This window comes from Harmonia axyridis, chromosome 1 (genome assembly GCF_914767665.1).
Source record: "Harmonia axyridis chromosome 1, icHarAxyr1.1, whole genome shotgun sequence".
NCBI classification, from domain to species: domain Eukaryota; kingdom Metazoa; phylum Arthropoda; class Insecta; order Coleoptera; family Coccinellidae; genus Harmonia; species Harmonia axyridis.
In genome coordinates, this window is record NC_059501.1 from 57,261,590 (window position 1) to 57,280,664 (window position 19,075).

Below are 19,075 nucleotides of genomic sequence, written 5' to 3' on the forward strand. Positions count from 1 at the left end.
ACTATTCACTGAATAATCAGTGAATACTCAACTATTCACTGATTATATTCATGAATAGAAGAGTAGTCATTGATTATTCAACTATTCAGTGAATACTCGACTATTCACTGATTATTCATGAATAGAAAAGTAGTCATGATTATTCAACTATTCAGTGAATACTCGATTATTCACTGATTATTCATGAATAGAAAAGTAGTCATTGATTATTCAACTATTCAGTGAATATTCATGATTATTCGAATAATGGAAAATGCAATTATTCGAATAATTATTCAATTCAAATCATTCATTCATGATTCCCAGCCCTAGTCTAAAGCCAGAACAAAATGACAGAATTCTCGAATGCACGTTGCCACATCGACAATTTATCTGAATTGTCGGAAAAATTTTGATATTCTCCTTCGTTCAATCCTTCGTACTGAAAATAGAGCTGGCAACGTTTTCAATTCGGCTAGCTCAATTGTGATTGGCGCGTCTAAGCTTTCATCTCTCTTGTATTCGGGATCGGGTTCAAATGTTTATTTACCGTTCCTTCTATCTATATTCTAAGTTCGTAATTCAGCCCCTCCAAAACAAAATCCTGGCTGCGCCATTGATCATTAGAGAACTAATTTTTTTCACAGAAGTGAAAGTATCAACAAATAACTGAGCTAGGCCATTGAAAGAAAAAGAAGTCAACAGTGGTAATGTGTTCTGTGGTTAGAGGTTCAAACAGGAGGATGTATTATCACAGATTACTACAGATGTTTCACTCTATGCATTTACAAAGGGAATCGTCACCGGCGTTTCGTTGACCTCGAATTCGCTCTACTCGTATTCATGAATGAGTTCGGGGTGATTCGGGGTGACCAATCAGAGAGCTAGATTGATTCTTTCGACTAATCGCAGCGATAGTTCAATTTGAATCGTGGATTTTGCGTTCGCTTAGGTTATGTTATTGAAAATGACGGTTCTAAGAAAATAAATTTTATTTTGTTCTTGCTTGATTTAAAATATTAATTGCAAATAATTCTACATTCAAATATTTCTCTCAATGTAGGATCGCTGCTCGAGCTCTCCTTGCAATCATAGTCTGCCGTAAACAGAGGAGTCATTCATCAGTAAGACGAAAAAGATTTTTTGAATCTCAAAGATACCAAGCAACCCTTAGAACATTAATGAGATTCTAATAAGCAACCAATAGACGTTTTTTTTTTAGAATCATGCTAGTATTCCAAGGAATTTCATTATGATACATACTTTCAGATACAGATTCAATATTGGAATTGCATTTTTCGATAAATGGTGATTTGTCATTAGGTTGGCATCAAAGTGGATACTGCATATTCTGTTATTTGAGTATAACAGCATTGCATCTTTGTTCATTATTATGTCATCACTACAAGCCAATTTCCATTGCATCACTCGGTCCTTATAAACTGGATTAGGAATCACTCGGTCGTTATGAACTGGGATTAGGAAATCTGAAGAATCTTATGGAATTCGTAGAAATCCCTTGATATCTTGCTCTATTACAATTTTTAACAGAACACTTCGTACATATTTTACCTTGACCGGCTTCCATATTTACTAATTCCAAATATATTATAAATAATAAAATATTTAGTTCCTTTGTTGTTTTAATTCAAAGAAATATATTTAATGTTTTTAAAAAAACATGTATTTTGAATACTTTGATAAATTTTCAATATTCAAAGAGAATAGGAGTTGAATATAAGCAGTTGGGTGAATTCAAAAATTTGAATGGGTTAATCTGACAAATCACATGCGTTTTGAACCTTTTAGAAAGAGTGGGAAGTTCGGTTATCTTTGTCATTTTTTACTACAGTAGTTCATAGTGAAATTCAAGGTCAACGAAACGCCGTGCCTAAAAACGGCAGAGTGAATTGTCTGGTTAGTCTGTGGTATTATCACAGATTAGTCTGTGGTATTATTATAATTTAGTATTCACAAATCTGTCAACTTCGTGGGAATTTTACTTTCAGTTGTTTACTTGTTTATAGGTGTCTTTGACTAAAATTATTTATTGAATGTGTGCGATGGATCCTTTATCGGAAGTAAAGACTATGCTTCGAAGTATCTTAATATCTTCACCAGTTGTTATAGATGTTTATCAATTGAATAGAGACTTCAGAGAACAAGAAGGCACTGGAATTCCGTACCAAAAATTTGGACACAAATCTTTGATAGATTTCTTGAAATCTATTCCGGACGTTTTATTTATCAATGGTAATAGTGAATATTCGGAAGTTACTCCGGTTGAATCTGAAAAATCATCACATGTGAATGATTTAGTGTTGAAACAAAAATCAAAAAAAACACCAGGAAGCTTTTTCCCCAAAAACTGTAAACCTTCAAGAAATCGTCGTAACAAACTGTAAGTATTTCATTTATTTATTTGAATATAATAAGTTTTTAAATAGTAACAGTTGTACTGCAGCTCTAATACTAGTGTTAAAAGTGTTTAATTTTTAATTATTACAAATGTAAAGAAGTAGTTCTTTCTTTAAAAATATAACGATGAAAATAACTCATACCAAAAGTTTTCAACCCTTTTTTGTTGTGTATTAATGAATTTTTTCGCTTTATTTTTGTTTTTTTTTGTTATTTTTCTCTATATAGCTTTATAAAAAAGGTCATATAATGACAAAAAACTCTTTTTTTTATGTTCATATATGTAGGTGCAAGACTCATAACTACCAAGGGTATTGGTAATCATTCTGAATATTTTTGATTGGTACTCTTGTAGTGAAACAATTAATGAATATTTTTTGTGGGTACTTATTGCTTTAGGTATTAGGATGTAGTCCATGCTTATGGTGGACAAGGAACTTTCTATAAGGTGAAATCCAATTGTTTGGATGGGATCTTATTGATTTTAATCTTTCACTTGTTAATTTATTTCTCTACTTTACTTGATCGCTCTTTGATACTTTCAATCACAGTTGGAGGGTGAAGTGGCTAGATTGTCAATGTCATCAGAAAATTTCACAAAAATCTTTTTATTAATTGTTGATAGATGGGATGTGTACAGTACATACACAATAGGATATTTTCTTACGGTATACTTGTTCAAATAGAGAAATTTGTAATTGTAATTTGTACTTCCCATTTAACTCTAGCTCACACTTGAGGTAGGTCTTCAAGATTTAGAACTTTTTGGAAAACTTTTGATTTGGTGAATTACTTGATTCGGTGTTTGTTAAAAGCCTGACTGTTATAGAACAACTGTAGTGTATTAAAGTAACTTTTTCCAAGAGCTTAATTAATGGCTTGTGTTATTCAATTGTGGAACACGCTTGTTAAAAAAAAATTCAGGAGAAATATAGTTATTGATAGGCATTTCAAAAGTCATTCTTTGTATTTTGATATCATTGAAAATCTGAGTAACTCCGTAATCATTTTTGAAGCAATACAAACAATATCAGAATTGTTAATTTTATTTCTGCACGCACCACTTTTGAAGTGGAATTTTATGTTGGCATCAGTAATTAAGTTAGTTGGTGTGATTACTTCAACCAGGTATTCCGCAAATAGATCTGTATTCTTTTGTTTGCTTGTTTCTTGTTTATGAAAAATATTATCAATGGCAAGGTGATCTTAGGATAGATCGTAACTCAGTTCTAATTCCATGAATTTGGATTAAATCTTACTGGTTATGATTAAGTTTAGTAGACAAGAACTGCTTTCTTGTAGTTCAACCTTGGTGGTTATGAGAATGGAGACACTTGCTATTGAATCCTCCTCTTCTGCAAATTATATATCCAATATAGTGATAAAGTCTGTCTCTGGGTTCTCAAGTTATATTTTGGTGGACAGTATACTGCAAAAATTTTCAGTTCATAGGAGCACATTTGGATTTTCAATGAAATAATGACCAATGAGTAATCTTTTTGTATTTGTGGATTCTGAATTTGATTTATTGTCTGGATGGTTGAGCAATATTATTTTTTTCATAATATTTAATCTATATTATTATTTTATATTATTTTTTCGTTACATATAGAAATTTGTTTCCAAATAAGTGGCTTGAAGTATCATCACGTCATTTTATGCTTTCATTGCAAGTCACAGACTAGAAAATTTCGTGTTAAAAAATATTACATCAATACGAATTCGAACAAGTGCGCAAAAGCTCCATGATTATTGAAAATAAGAATTGCGTCTTATTTCTACGAATTACACCCTACTAAAATTCCGACCTTTTCATATCTTGGCATTTTTTCGATCTTCCCTTTAAATTACAGCAAACAAAATCGAACCTAAGCAGTTTAGTTCTCTGGGAGATATCCTGTGGATGAAAGAGTTATCAGATCAGAATAAATTGATTATTTTTTCATGTGTGGAAGTTACATAGCTAAATTTATGAAATAACTTATGGTTAGTCCGCTGTTGCCAATAATAATAAGCCAAGAATAGGCGGGTTAAAACCAAACTTAGACCACTAGCGCACCGGCAAAATACATAAACGCGAAGTCTTTTCTTTATATTTACATTATTAGAGAAGTGAGTATTTTTAATATTATTATTAATAATCTAAACATCATTTTTGCATTATCTATCACTATTTTGAATTACTCATTATAGATTAGAGAACATTCCCAGCTGATAGCCTTATTTAATATACAATATTGTTAACAACTTGTTTAATTTTTTTGGATGTTATCACTGAGCATATGTCTTACAGGATTTCCTTCTTATCAATCCTAATTTCCGTGGAAATTTGCTAGAAATAAGAAGAAATATATTCGTTTCATTTTCCAATTTCGCCAATTATTTTTGAGCGGACGCCATGTGAAAATTTCTTAACATTCATTTTGGAACAATATCGTCCGCATCTTTGCGTGGATTCATTTCGAGGTAGAATCTTAATGAATTTATACATCTTCTAATAGGCTCGTTGATTTTGAAATCAGTAGATAAATTGTGGGTGGTAATTTCATTTGTTACTACTGTATCATCAATAATTTTCAGTTCAAAATCTTGTTACAAATACATTTATACTTTGAATTGCTACTCAAATGATTTTTTCACATATAATATAAGACTTCACTAAATAGTATTTTTTTTTAGAAATTCGTTTCAACCACCACCACGATTCCAAAAACATCAAGAAGTAATATCAAAAGTTAAAGTTGACGATGGATATTCTAGTCAAAAATCCTATAGTGATAAAAGCACCAATGCTTTAAAACCAAGTACAAATCAAAAGACTTCTTTAGAGTGTAACAAAAACTCAAATAGAGTAGGAAACAGACCTACAAATTATAATAGTTCAAGTGATAATTCGAGAGAAATTAGACAAAGGCTGAATAGTGGAAATAAGGAAATAGAGGGTTTCTCAAAAAATAATTGTAATAAAAATATAAAGAACCCTAAAATTGTTGAAGAAAGTACAAAACTTCTAAGGAGAATCAATTACAAAGATACTTTCCTTAATGAAGATAATTCATTTAATGTAGATATCTCATTGAAAGGTGAAAAACCAGCTGACAAGATTTATTGGAATGGTGGAACCATTAAAAAAACGAACAAAAAGAATAATACACCTGAAAATTGCAGTGGAACAGAAAACTCTCTTGAGAAGAATATTAAATCAAGTACAAATAAATGTACAAGGTCAAGACATTTTACGCCAAATAGTAGTAGTCACTTGATGGATAGTGCTGTGAAAAATAAATCAAAGGAAACTCATAATAGAGAAAAATATAAAAGTCTTTCTTTAACCACAAAAAAGAATTGTATTCCAAAAGCTGTACAAGATAACCTTAAAAATTTGATAGCTGATTTTCCTGAAGGAATTTGTTGTTCTGAATTGCCTTTGGTTTATAAGAATTTTACTGGCGAAGATCTATTATTTGAAGACTTTGGCTATAGATGTTTAATTTACTTATGTTTGGACCTGGAACATATTTTTCATTGCACTAAAGAATCCCAATGTGATTACAAACTTTTTGATGTAAGAAAACCCCTGCCTGAAGTAAGTCATATGTATTACTTATTCATTTTTCTTACGCCAATTTCTCAAAGGACATTATAAGCTTTGTTTGAATTGTTCTTAGAACCCTTTGAAGGATTTTAGCCATTAACGAAATTAACAGAGGTTTTTGAACAAACTTTGAAAATTTCAATTTTTTATATTTTTGAAATCAGCGTGGAGAAATTATTCAGATTAATGTAAAAAATCTCATGCAACAGACATGCTGTTTTCCAGTGTAATCATTTTATCAATTAGTTGACTAGTGCATTTAGAGTTTCAGAAAAGTAGAAAATGAAAACCATCATTCAATTTTATAATTGAAATTCTTAGTTCTATCAACTATTATGATAGTCAAATCTAGGGGCGTACGATGAGGGGGTTCGCCCCAGGCATCGCACCAGCATAGGCCCCCAAATGGCCAAGAAGTACAAATGTATCATTCTTCACTTTTTCAAATTTACAAGGTTCATGAATAAGCAGTTACCCTAATTAGTTTATATGAACACAATTTGTGAATACAATATTCCGACCTAATTAGGGACTTCTAGGTAAGGGCCCCCTCATCTATAGCCTTCCCAGGCCTCTTACTATGTCGATGAGCCTCTGGCCAAATCTGTGATACTTTTAGTAACTCAGTTGCTAGTTAACAATTAGCCTTTCAGAAAATGGGTGCTGCTAATCAACTGTGTTTTCATCTTTATAGTTTATAACACAGTAGAACCCCTCTAATCTGCCCTTGGTTGGTCTGACGCTCCGGTTAGTCCGACCTTGCTTAGTCACATGATCAAGTATTCACTTGTCAATGACGTACCGCTCGTATCGCCGTTGTTTACTGTTTATTATTTATTGAATTCCTTAGAAACACCATCCTTTTAGTTTCTTTTCCTTCCAGATAGAGTTGTGTCATACCTCTTGTGCGGTTTTATGCTTTGTTGGCTTATAAATACTGATAATCTTAATTGTTTTCTCTACAAATGTCAGGAGTAAAATGTTAACAAGTCACTCTTTCACTAAGTGAAAAATTAGCAGTGTTATTGTTTAGGGCCGGTTTTTTCGCTAGCGAATAAATAAATTTATTCCTACAGCGCAGGTTTTATCAAAGTGTAAAACCTGCGCAAGACATATAAAATAAACAATAAACATAATTATGTAATAAATATTGGCTTTTGCCTTTTGGATAATCCGACCTTTTTTGTGTTCCGACCATACCTCTAGCCCCGAAAGTGACGGATTAGAGAGGTTCTAGGTAGTTTTATTATAATATACATATATGATTATATAATCATGAACCTATGAAATAAAATAGCTGATTTTTATTTATCCATATTTGCTTTCACCACTCACACCATCTAAATATTAAATTAATTTTCATTCCAGCTTAATATTCCCCAAGAGAGTAGTCTTGAAGGTATGACTCAAAACTCGGAATCATCACCTGCAATTCCTGAAATGAGATGGGGTTCTTTTGATTCCTTTGTCCCTCATGATGCAGTGAGGTTGGGATTTAAACCGAACAGAATACAAGTGGCTGAGGTATTGGAGGAAGGTACTAGCATAAATGTGACGGTAGCTGATATTTATGATATCTCAAAATTCTGGATGATAATAGATGACTCACAGTTGGACGAATTGATGGATAACATGCAAGAGTTCTATGGCATTAATAGAACGAGATACTTGGTACCGAAATCTTTATTAGTAGAAACCCTTTACTGTGTTGTTTTATTCAAAGGCAAATTTCATAGAGCAGTTATTCTTAACGTGATGCCTGGTTATGAGTACCTCAAAGTTTACTATGTTGACTTTGGAACTTTGGCCAAAGTTTCAAAAACAGAGGTTTGGTACATAACTAAAGAATTTAGTGAACTCCCAACCCAAGCCATAAGAGCTAGACTTGGCGACATTTATCCACCAAACCAAGGTACTACTTGGTCTCCATTTGCTAATTATGATTTTAGCGGTTTAACATGCATGAAAAAATTCATTGCAGAAATTATAAGGGTGGATAAAAAAAAAAATTTAGTTGACATAAAATTGAATGATGGATATTCTGATATGAGCGATATACTAGTAAATCGTAATCTTGCTAAATTCATAAACAAACCCCAAAAAAAACATATTGATGATCCTAATTGTAAACCTAGAGTGCAATATGTTCATCTATTTCCTACATTTGATGAAATAGAGAATTGGATTGTGCCATCTACGGAAGAAGCTGCAGACTTTTTGAACACCACGGTTACTGCCGATTTCTTGTACTCGCAGTATTTCAATAGAACTGTTGATACGAATTTAATCAAAAGCATTGAGGAAAAGATGGAACTGACTTGTAAGAAGAATAAGTCATTGATGAAGTACCACAAGTCATCTGAAATTTCACTTAACCATAATATAGAGGAAATTAACAAGATTGCATATGGAGATTTATATAACTTTTTTACAGAAAATGTAATAGAAGATAATCATATAAATGAAAGTGAAACTAAAGAACTTGAAGAAATTCAAGATGATGTCCTGGGAGAAAATGCAATTGAAGAAAGTGAATGCAAAGGAACTGTAGAAGATCACAATGTATCTTTTACAAATAAGAGAATAATTGATATTAAAAATGATGAACTTTTAATTTCAATATTGAGACAAACTAGGATGAAAAAATCATATTCAGTCCAAGATGATAAGTGTGGAAAAAATTTCAATACTTCAGAGAAAGTATTGAAAGGAACAGAATCTGAAAGCTTTACATTGCATACTAAAAGAATATTTGAAGAATTAAGCGAATCTTCAAATGGGATTGATATTTCATGCAAGAGCTACAATACTTCTAGTAAGTATCAAAGATAATTCTTCCTTTTTTTTATTTTCAACTTTTTCCACTCCAATATTGATTTCTTTCTTATGAAAATACACCAGTTGATTTAATGATACAATGTCCAATTGCATGGTTTCTGTATTCTGAAAATTGTCAGTGTTATTATTCTATTATTTTTTTACAAGAAAGAGAATAAATAAAATATTTGCTAAATTTGAATCATTTTGGCATTTGAGGAATGCTGAACTAGTTTTTCATTTTCAGATGAGGTTTCAAATTTTCTTGATCTTGAAAAATACTTATCTGATGAGAATTCTTTTAAGACAAGTAAAAAATCAACTACCAACCTGATTGATCTGGACAATGAATTGAGTCCCAATGTTTCATCAACAAATCTTCTGTTGGATCTTGAGTTTGAGCATTCCCAAAAGAAATTAGCAGAAAGTAGGCAGAAAATTCAAAATTGTCTTTTAACTGGATTCAGTGTGGAAAATGTGGAAAACCTGTTAGATACTCCAATTCCTTGTAATGTTCCTAAGAGTTCATTTACAGATCTTATGCAGTTTGATGATGATAATGTATCTGTCCCAGAAGTATCTAGTACATTCCATGAACAGGTATGTGCAATGTCAACGAAACCTTTTTTCAAAGTAGTAGATTGTTCAGAGTCGAGTGATGCAGATGATGAAGATTCAGATGCTGTTCAGAATTCTCTTGATTATTCTTATAATTCTAATAAATCAAAAGAACTCAAAAAAGTAAATTCAAATAATGAATTGAATGGTATAATAACGATAAATACTACTTCACTACAGGAAACTCGAATATTTGTGGATCAGGATAATTTTGCAACTCACAATGTTGACGCAACACAAAATGAAAGTAAGAATGGTTGTCTCACACATGCTTCATCTGATGGTCAAAACATTGACGTAGAACGACTCATTATATTAAATTCATACAGTAGTAATTCAGAAGACCAAAGTAGCCATAAAGATTTTAGTGGAATTGTAGACTGCTGCAGCAATGCAAGTGATGCTAACTTTGAACATTGTGATTTCAATAATTCAATTGTGCAAGAAAAACAAATTCAAACGCTAATGACCGAAAATTTGCATTACATAAGTAGAAATAGATATCCAGAATATCAATTAGACATTTTTGATTCAGTAAATGCTTCAAGTATTTTTGTAGATGAAGGTAGCCAAAAAGATCCCACTTTAGAAGATGTACAGGAACATAATTTTGCCACTTCAAATATTTCAAATTCAGCAGCTGCAGGAAATGCTATAAATGATAATCACTTAATCTCGAATTTTCATCATCGAGTGATTTCTTATGGAGATACCATATCAAATGATTTTCAACTCCTGAAATTGAAAGGAGAAGCTATAAGTAGTATAAGCAGATTGGGAATAAATAATTCGTCCACCCCAATATATTCTCAGAGTTTGTTTGACACTTCCATTGTTACTATAGATTCTGCAGAATGCGAATCAGAGTTTAGAGAAGAATCAATATCTAGACTAAGTTCTAAATTGGAAACTCTAGAAGATGAGAAAAAAATCTCAGAGAATAGTGCTATAATGTCTCCAGTTCAGGATTTATCATTTGAAAATAATCATGATTGTCAGGCCTTTAGTAGTATTACTAATTCAGTAGTTGCATCTACTCCCCTTCCAAATCAAAGGGCTCTGTCTAAGGATAGGAGCTTCCTGGAAGAATTTGAAATTCTTGATCATTCAACATCATCCTCTATTTCAGATCTAAGAAATGAGACAGTTTTATCAAGGCTGAGTTTTATATCTGGTGAATGGATCAGTATTGAATTGCAGAATTCTAAATGTGGAACAAACAATTCTGATCCTTTGAATGATGCTCAATCGACTGAGCCAGACAATTCAGTGAAAAATGAAGTTTTGAATAGTGTTTCACAAGAAAACACTTTGTTGTCTGCTGTTTCAATGAGTTTAGAATCAAGTTCACAATCGAAAATTGACAGTAATACTTCCTTATTATCTGAATCAGAATTTGCAGTCAAAAAGGATGTTTCCAAGGACTTGGAAAATGCTGATAAATCGGTAAATCCTACAAATTGGAAATATGAATCTGCCAGTATTCCACAATCTCAAGTAGGCAACCTTGAGCATGATTTTAATTATCGCGTGCCTTTCAATAATCCTGAACCTTCAACATCCTCTCATCCTAGAATGCTAGCACCAGTATGTGGAATCCAAACATGGATGCATCCACCAAGAATGTTGGTTCCCGGTCCACCTCTACCGTTCATTCCAATTCCAACCAGTGGCCAACAAAGACTATTATTTCCTTCAGGACCTCAGTTTCATGTTCCTGTTAATCACTATAATTGTGTTCCAGGATCACAACAAGCAATTATAAATGGAGTTGCTCAAAATTACGGAACTTGTCCTATAGTAATATTTAACTATAATTTTCTACCTCCAATGAACCAAAATTCAAAATGATAAATTGCAATTATATTTTGAGTTTTATAATTTATATGAATTTGTGATGTATTGAGTATTTTATTTATATTTGCATTTTTTATAATCTTTAACAGAATATTTTTTTATGTTTTTTGAACAATACTGTTTTGATCATTATAGTTTTAAGTGAATAAGATAAAGGGTTTTTTGTCAACAAATTGATCTTGAATTTTTTGAAATTTTTTTTGATCTGTAACTGGATCTGATATTATGTATGAAGTACATACTGATCTATTTTGAATATATTTTTCTATTTTTTTTTTTTTAGCTCTGTAGGTATATTTACCATATTGCTAAGTTTATTGAATATGATTCAGTTTTTAATATTTTTTTCTTTAAGATTTTAATAAGTAATTCACATCTGCCAAGAAATTTTCAATTGTATACGAATTAATCAAGATTGGAAATGGGTTAAAGTACAATATATTATTTGTTGATTATTGTGCCTTTGAAATATTAATAGACAGAATCCCTCTATCAAATTTTGTTTTATTCACCGTTCTACCCTGTTGAGATTGAAGATTTGAGATTACAGGAATATTTTTCAAGTTGAATATAATCGATCAACTTTCGAGAAAAATCTAGTATTGTAGTGGTATTTATGCAGGGCCGCTGACTGGACATTTTGCCGGAAAGTTAATGAAACAAGACATACTTTTTGACACAAAAATGTGTTCTTAGTGAAAAAACCACTCTTTGTAGCAATAAAATGATAAAACTTCCAAGAGCCAATTTTTTTTAAATTAAATAGGCTCCGCTTTTAACTACAGGGTGTTCCAAATTAAGTCGGCACCATTGCCAACTCCGTTATTATTGATGCTGTGATGTCGGTTAAATGGGCAAACAGGTAGCATTTTTAGTGGCCTTCTCGATGCCATAAACAAACAAATAATTGCCAGTCGCGTTGTTATAATATTTCATAAAATGATATTTTTTTCAATGGAACACCCTATATTTTTTCATGCATTTCGATTCGTAATAACATTCTCAACAACAAAGCTCATTTGACTTTTTTTTCGTAAAGGTGAAAATAAAACAGTTGTATTGATAGGAAACATTTATAACAAACGGATTTGATAAAGCGCTATAAAATATCGAATAAATGTTCAAAAACACCGCTTTCTTGTTGAACACATATTTGGGCCCTTCTATTGACATTATTGATTCACAAAATAAATGCGACTAGCGAAATGGCTTTAAGACAGAAATTATTGTTTTGTATATTAAATAGCTTAGTGGTGTCAATTGAGAGGTGCGAGATGATGATCACGGGTTTCACGAGTTCAAATCCAAGCGCAATTTTTTCTTTTTACTGTCTTATTTTACTATTAGTAACAAAATATTGTCATTCGTATAAGTACAAAAATGGGTGGTTGGACAATCATGAGGTTTTATTCGCCAAAACAAAGAAATTTTTTGTAAAAAGAAAGAATGAATATTTCCAAATAAGTCGCTCATTTTCCACTTTAGGAAGAAAGGTGATATGAGCTTTGTTGTTGAGAATGTTATAACGAAACGAAAAGCATGAAAAAATATAGGGTGTTCCATTGAAAAAAATATAATTTTATGAAATATTATAACAACGCGACTGTCAATTTTTTGTTTGTTTTTGGCATCGAGAAGGCCACTAAAAATGCTACCAGTTTGCCCATTTAACCGAAATCGTAGCATCAATAATAACGGAGTTGGCAATGGTGCCGACTTAATTTGAAACACCCTGATGTATAGTTATGAAAATACAAATGGGCACTAAATGATGAAATTGACAAAACGTCCTTTAATTAAGTTGAGAAGGTGATTTTAAGTTGAAAAATACGATTTCATAAATCTAAAAGATGCCTAAAAGGAATAACAGAAACTCCTTCAAAGACAATTCATATAAATAAGGCAAAGCAGGAGGGTGAAATTTTATACTGCCGGGGCGCCAAAAAGTCCTATGGCGGCTCTGTATTATTGTTATTATTTACAAAAACAATAGTTGAGGATAAATTCTATAAACTCAAAAGGTATTGTCTACGAAAAAAAATGTTCACACGATGAAATTGCTCACAGAAAAGAAAGAAAATCCTTCGTATGTACGACCGGAAGGACATATATATCTGAATTAGAACCTTAGACCTAATATTTTTGATATTAGGTCTATGATTAGAACTCGAATTAGTCATCAGTTTCGTGGACAATTTATTTGTATAGTAATCAATTTAAATACACAAAGATCCTACAGTTTTAACCCATCAAAATTACATGGGGAGTCATACCTAAATACAATGGCATATACTGGCATATGAATACATGATAATAGTTATTTATGCAACAAGTGCAAAAAGTGAATGTTTATTGTACTCGACGCGACGTGAAATTGGACAACACGTCGAGTGCAATAAACAATTTTTGCACGAGTTGCATACAACATTTTTTCTACGTTCATGCAAAAAGCAAAAAATGATTTATTGTTATCATGAGGTGTGGTCATAGTACAGACAGTTTGCTCTATGGAGGTAAACGGTTACAAATCGGATCAGTTTTGATTGAGGAGTTATTCTCGGGAAGGCATTGTTTGTTTATCTCTGGCTGCTAACATTAATACAAAATAGTATAAAATATGTAACTGTTTAAAACGTATTGCCAATCTGACAGCATATCTGATAAATATGTAGTGGGTTTGAACGTTTATAATATAATAATAATAATAATATAGTTTATTGAATCATAAACAATAATCGCAGAGGCTAAGAGCCTGTACGCGATATATTTGTCATGATGACAGCACGTTGAAGTAGAATGACAGATGAGAGCAATAAAAACTTTATTGCACTAGTGCAATAAAGAACTTCTTTTTCCACTAAATATAGTTCAATAAAGTTTTGCTTTTTGCATGAATATAGAAAAAAAAATAAAGCATTATTGAAATTATACAAAGCAGTCAGACAGTCAGATAACATTTACTTGTAAGGGTAAGTATAAGATGACAATGAAAATTTTTACACGAGTAACATACATTTTTTCACTTTATAGGATCTGTGAAGTATTCTTTCAATCTGTAGTAGGCTTTCCTCACCAGTTCCGTCTTGAGTAGGTACCTTCCGTAATTTTCTGTTGCTCAGTTCCTTATATTTTTCCGGTAGCCTGTTATACAGGGTGGCCATTTGAAAACGAAACAGACGAGATTACAGACGAAATAATGTTTTTCGATAGAAATGCTCGGACAGGTCGATTTCTGTTTCGAGGGGGACAACTTAAGATGTAGGTTACGGACGCATAGCGCTTCAACCCTTGCTACTACAACCCCCACCCCCAATTTTTGAATAGGGAAGATGGGGTGAGTGATACCTCAATTTAAAGGTATTTTTATACTGATTTCAGCACAGTAATTGTTTTTTCATTTTATGCATTAGTTCTCGAAATATTCATGCGTTAGTTAGTTAGGAAGGACGCCACAGTCATAGTTGTTTTGAAGCTCAAAATGTCGATTACTACAAGTGCCATGAAAATACCACTTCATTTTCAAATACTTAGTTAAGAATATTTCGAGAACTAATGCATAAAATGAAAAAACAATTACTGTGCTGAAATCAGTATAAAAATACCTTTCAAATGAGGTATCACTCACCCCATCTTCCCTATTCAAAATTTGGGGGTGAGGGTTGTAGTAGCAAGGGTTGAAGCGCTATGCGTCCGTAACCTACATCTTAAGTTGTCTCCCTCGAAACAGAAATCGACCTGTCCGAGCATTTCTATCGAAAAACTTTATTTCGTCTGTAATCTCGTCTGTTTCGTTTTCAAATGGCCACCCTGTATATTTTTACTGCTTGGTGGTTTAAACTTAGTTGGGTCGCGGCCAGTCTGTGGTGGGTGATGATGAACTTACTTTGCATTTCTGGTGTTGTACTCATGGTTGAAGTTATTGAGCTGTAAACTATTTTTATGGTCATGGATGTAGGTGACACAGGCAAGTATAAATAAGAATGTCAAAGTGAGGATGTTCTCCTGCCTAAATAATTGTCCACATCTCGATGTTCTCTCTGCATTACATATTATTCGTAAAGCCATTTTTTGCTGACGAATATGCGCTCTCTTCCAGGCATGTTTCCCCAAGCAAGCACTCCGTACGAAATTTCCGAGTGAAAAAAGCCGAAATATGCCACTTTCGCTGCCTGTTGGCCGGCCAACCGCTTCATTCTTCTTATGACGAAGATTTCTCTAGAGAGACTCTCAACAAGTTCATTTATGTGGTATGAGAACTTTAGATCTGACTGGATTTGAATTTCAAGGAATTTGAGGTAGTCAGTCTCAGAGTCTCTCGGTGTGAAGCAAAATGATTTTGATTTTTCAGGGTTCATCCTCATTCTATTAGCATTAAACCATTGTTGAGCTTCCGCCAATGTCTTTCTAATGCTATCATCTAGTTCCTGTCGGTTGAGGACCGAATGGAGGAAGCTGGTGTCATCCACAAACATAACCACATCCACCTGTTCTATATTCGCGGGCAGATCATTAACATACACCAGAAAAAGAATTGGCCCTAAATTTGATCCTTGTGGAACTCCACTTTCAACCAGTTCCCAGTTAGAGTATTTTCCACCTATTTGCACTTGTTGGTACCTTTTTTCAAGGTAGCTGGTCATCAACTTCATAGCGACTCCCTTTATTCCATAAAACCTCAACTTCTTTAGCAGGAGTGAGTGATCAATACTGTCAAAAGCTTTGCTAAGATCGCATGAGGATAACTCACATTTCCTTCCTGCATCAATGGCGTCAGAGATCTTTCGTAGGATTTCAGATAGTGCTTTTGTGGCTGAGTTGCCTTTCAGGTAGCCATGTTGTTGTCGGCTCCAGATGTCTTGTTTTTTGAAGAAGCTAGTAAATCTATACTTTATCGCACTTTTTAGAATTTTTGCCATTGCTGGTTGTATGGTTATCGGCCGGAAGTTACTCATCCCTCCTGGGTCACCCTGTTTGTGAATCCGAATGAGTCGGCTCTTTTTTAGTTGATCGGGAAAGTGTCCCTCAGATAAACATCTTGAGAATATTCCACTCATAAGAAGGGCGATTGTGGGAATGATCTCTCTCAAAACTTTAGTAGATAGTCCATAAATGTCTTTTGTGTTCTTAACTGTGTTATAATTTCAGCTGATTGTACTAAATTTCTTGGAATCCATATTGACAAGAATCCCAGTTGGTCAACCCATACTGACATTGTATGCAAAAAAGTTAACTGTTCATTCTTTGCAATTAGTAGGCTCAAAAACTCTCTGCCTCGTAGTTCTCTTCTTGATATTTATTATAGTCTTGTTTACATCCACCTTATATATAACATCTTGCTCTGGGGCAACAGCACTACTGTTGCACAAAAAAAGATTATAAGGTTGACTTTCAATTTGACACCACGTTCATCGTGCAAACCCATATTTGTATCAAATAAAATATTACCATTGCCATGTATTTACATTTTGAAATTTATTGTTTATGCTAAAGAGAATGTATCAAAGTGAGAAACTGTCTCAAGTTACCATGAATATGAAACCACAAATTCTCATATTATTCTTGTGCCAAAACATAGAACATATAAATTTGAATGTTCTCCATTATATCAGAGTATAAAATTATATAATCATTTACCATCCTCTGTGAAATCTCTGAATATGAATCAATACAAAAAGGTAGTCAAAGGTATGCTGGCATCGAAAGGTTTTTACTCGGTCGGAGAGTATTTTGCAGATTCCTTAGCATTAGATACTTAGCATTAACTGCAATTGTAATGTAATTTTTCTTTTCTTTGACCTATCCTATACTTTTGTAGTGTTTTACTGGATCAATAAAGTATGTTATGTTATGTTAAAACTCCGCCTGCATGATCGCCGGGTGGATTGAGTAGCTTGGTGATTATGTTGCCGGCCCTAAGCCCGGAAAAAGGAGGAAGGTTGTCGGATCAGGTTAGCTCCCTACTCGACGTGAAAAAAGCTGACAGCTCACAGAACCGATACTCTGCCTCGGAACCGGACTGATTCACGGATGACGACCCAAGCACGGAATAGGATAACGATTTGGAAGAAGAAATGTATGATGCGCTTTGCCACCTGGAACATAAAATCACTCAACAAGAGATATCAAGAAGAAGTGGCAATCGCAGTATCTGTGAGGTACCAAAGCAATATTAAAGAATGCAATTACGTGTCTTCGAGAATTCTGGTCTTAAAGATGGAAGCGGAAGGCCAAATCTTGAATATATTATCGATTTATTCTCCTGAGGACAACAAGCCTAGAGAAGAGACGGAGAATTTCTATGATCAGTTGCAAAATATAGTTCAGTCACTTCCAACTGACCAACCGTTGGTAATACTTGGTGATTTCAACGCCCGCATCGGAAGTGGGATAGTGCCTGGAATCAAGCAGAAATTCAATGAAACCATTTTGAATAATAATGGAGACCTAATGAACGACCTATGTACTTTCAACGAGTTACGAATCAACAACACCTTTTATGACCATAAAGACCAATATAAATTCACGTTCTGTAACTCCAGGGGCCAGAGATCTACAATTGATTATGTTGGTACTAACAGATGCATACACCCACTTCAGATACTGGACGTCAGAACTCTGAATTCGGTCAATGTAGGCAGCGATCACATTTTGTTACTTGCAAAGATCAGAATGAAATTCATACCCAAAAAGAGTCCAGTACAAGTATATAAGGAAACAAAAATAAACATCGAATCACTGTGGGACTCGTCAATTAGGCAATTATACGAAGATAGATTGAAAGAAAAAATTCTCGAAAACCCAATAGGAGAGGAGGATAATATTAACGCTTCCTGGGAGAAACTTAAGAACAACATTAGAGCAGCCGCCCAAGAAGCCCTAGGCACCCGAATTCTAAAAAGAAATAAGAACACTAGAACAGACAGGACCCCATGGTTTCGCCCAGAGATTAAAGAAAAATGCAAAGAAAAAAAAGCATATCTGACTCATAGAACATTGAAAACATCAGAATCCTACGAAAGATATAAACAAATCCGAAATGAGACCACAGCACTGGTAAGACGAATAAAAACCCATCACTGGGAAATTTTCTCAAGACGCTTGGAGGATGATTTTTACGGAGTACAAAAACAAATTTGGCGTTTCATTCGAACTCAGAGAAAAGAGATTAATGATCTGGTCGAAACGAATCAGATAGAACGATAAACCTGGGTTGAATACCTAACTGAATTGTATAAGGCGGAAGAAATTGAGACTGCACTAAATGTACCCGAAATAGTAATGGACAACAACATTCAAATTGAGACAGCCGATGTACTTACAGCTCTCCGAAAATTGAAGAACAGGAAGAGCCCAGGACCGGATGGAATTTCTAAAGAATTACTCAAATATGGGGGACAACATCTCACTCAGCAGTTAGTATCACTTATTAAAAATATCATCTACTATCATAGAATACCTGACGAATGGCGAACAAGCGACACCATCCTGATATTTAAAAAAGTAGACAAAAAGGTGCCCTCGAATTACAGAGGTATTAATCTTCTCAGCACCACACTGAAACTTACCACTAAAGTCATGGCCAACAAAATTATCAGCTTAACATCCTTAGCAGACGAACAACAGGGATTCAGATCGGGTGGATCATGCACGGATGCGGTGTTTGTTTTAAGACAAATCAAGGAAAAATCAATAGAATACAACAGGCCAGCATTGATGTGTATTGTTGACTTAGAAAAAGCGTTCGATCGTGTGCAGTTAAAGGACGTCTTGCACCCACTTTACAACAGGCAG

The 19,075-nt window shown here is 33.5% G+C and overlaps 2 protein-coding genes across 6 annotated transcripts in view; one reads left to right on the forward strand and one right to left on the reverse strand.

The window, feature by feature from the left end:
• LOC123670771 overlaps window positions 1–19,075 on the reverse strand; it is a 58,524-nt gene that overhangs the window by 22,343 nt on the left and 17,106 nt on the right. The window lies entirely within an intron of this gene.
• LOC123670769 lies at window positions 1,938–12,046 on the forward strand. 5 transcript variants are annotated; one of them, XM_045604320.1, is made up of 5 exons: window positions 1,938–2,380; window positions 5,077–5,983; window positions 7,361–8,807; window positions 9,345–9,409; window positions 9,608–12,046. In XM_045604320.1, exons 1-5 carry the CDS (start codon window positions 2,034–2,036, stop codon window positions 11,276–11,278), a joined length of 4,437 nt encoding a protein of 1,478 aa, XP_045460276.1. In that variant the 5' UTR covers window positions 1,938–2,033; the 3' UTR covers window positions 11,279–12,046. The 5 variants fall into 5 exon arrangements, with proteins under 5 accessions (XP_045460276.1, XP_045460274.1, XP_045460275.1 ...); XM_045604318.1 differs by having other exon boundaries at window positions 9,057–9,409; window positions 9,608–12,045; XM_045604319.1 differs by having other exon boundaries at window positions 9,345–12,045.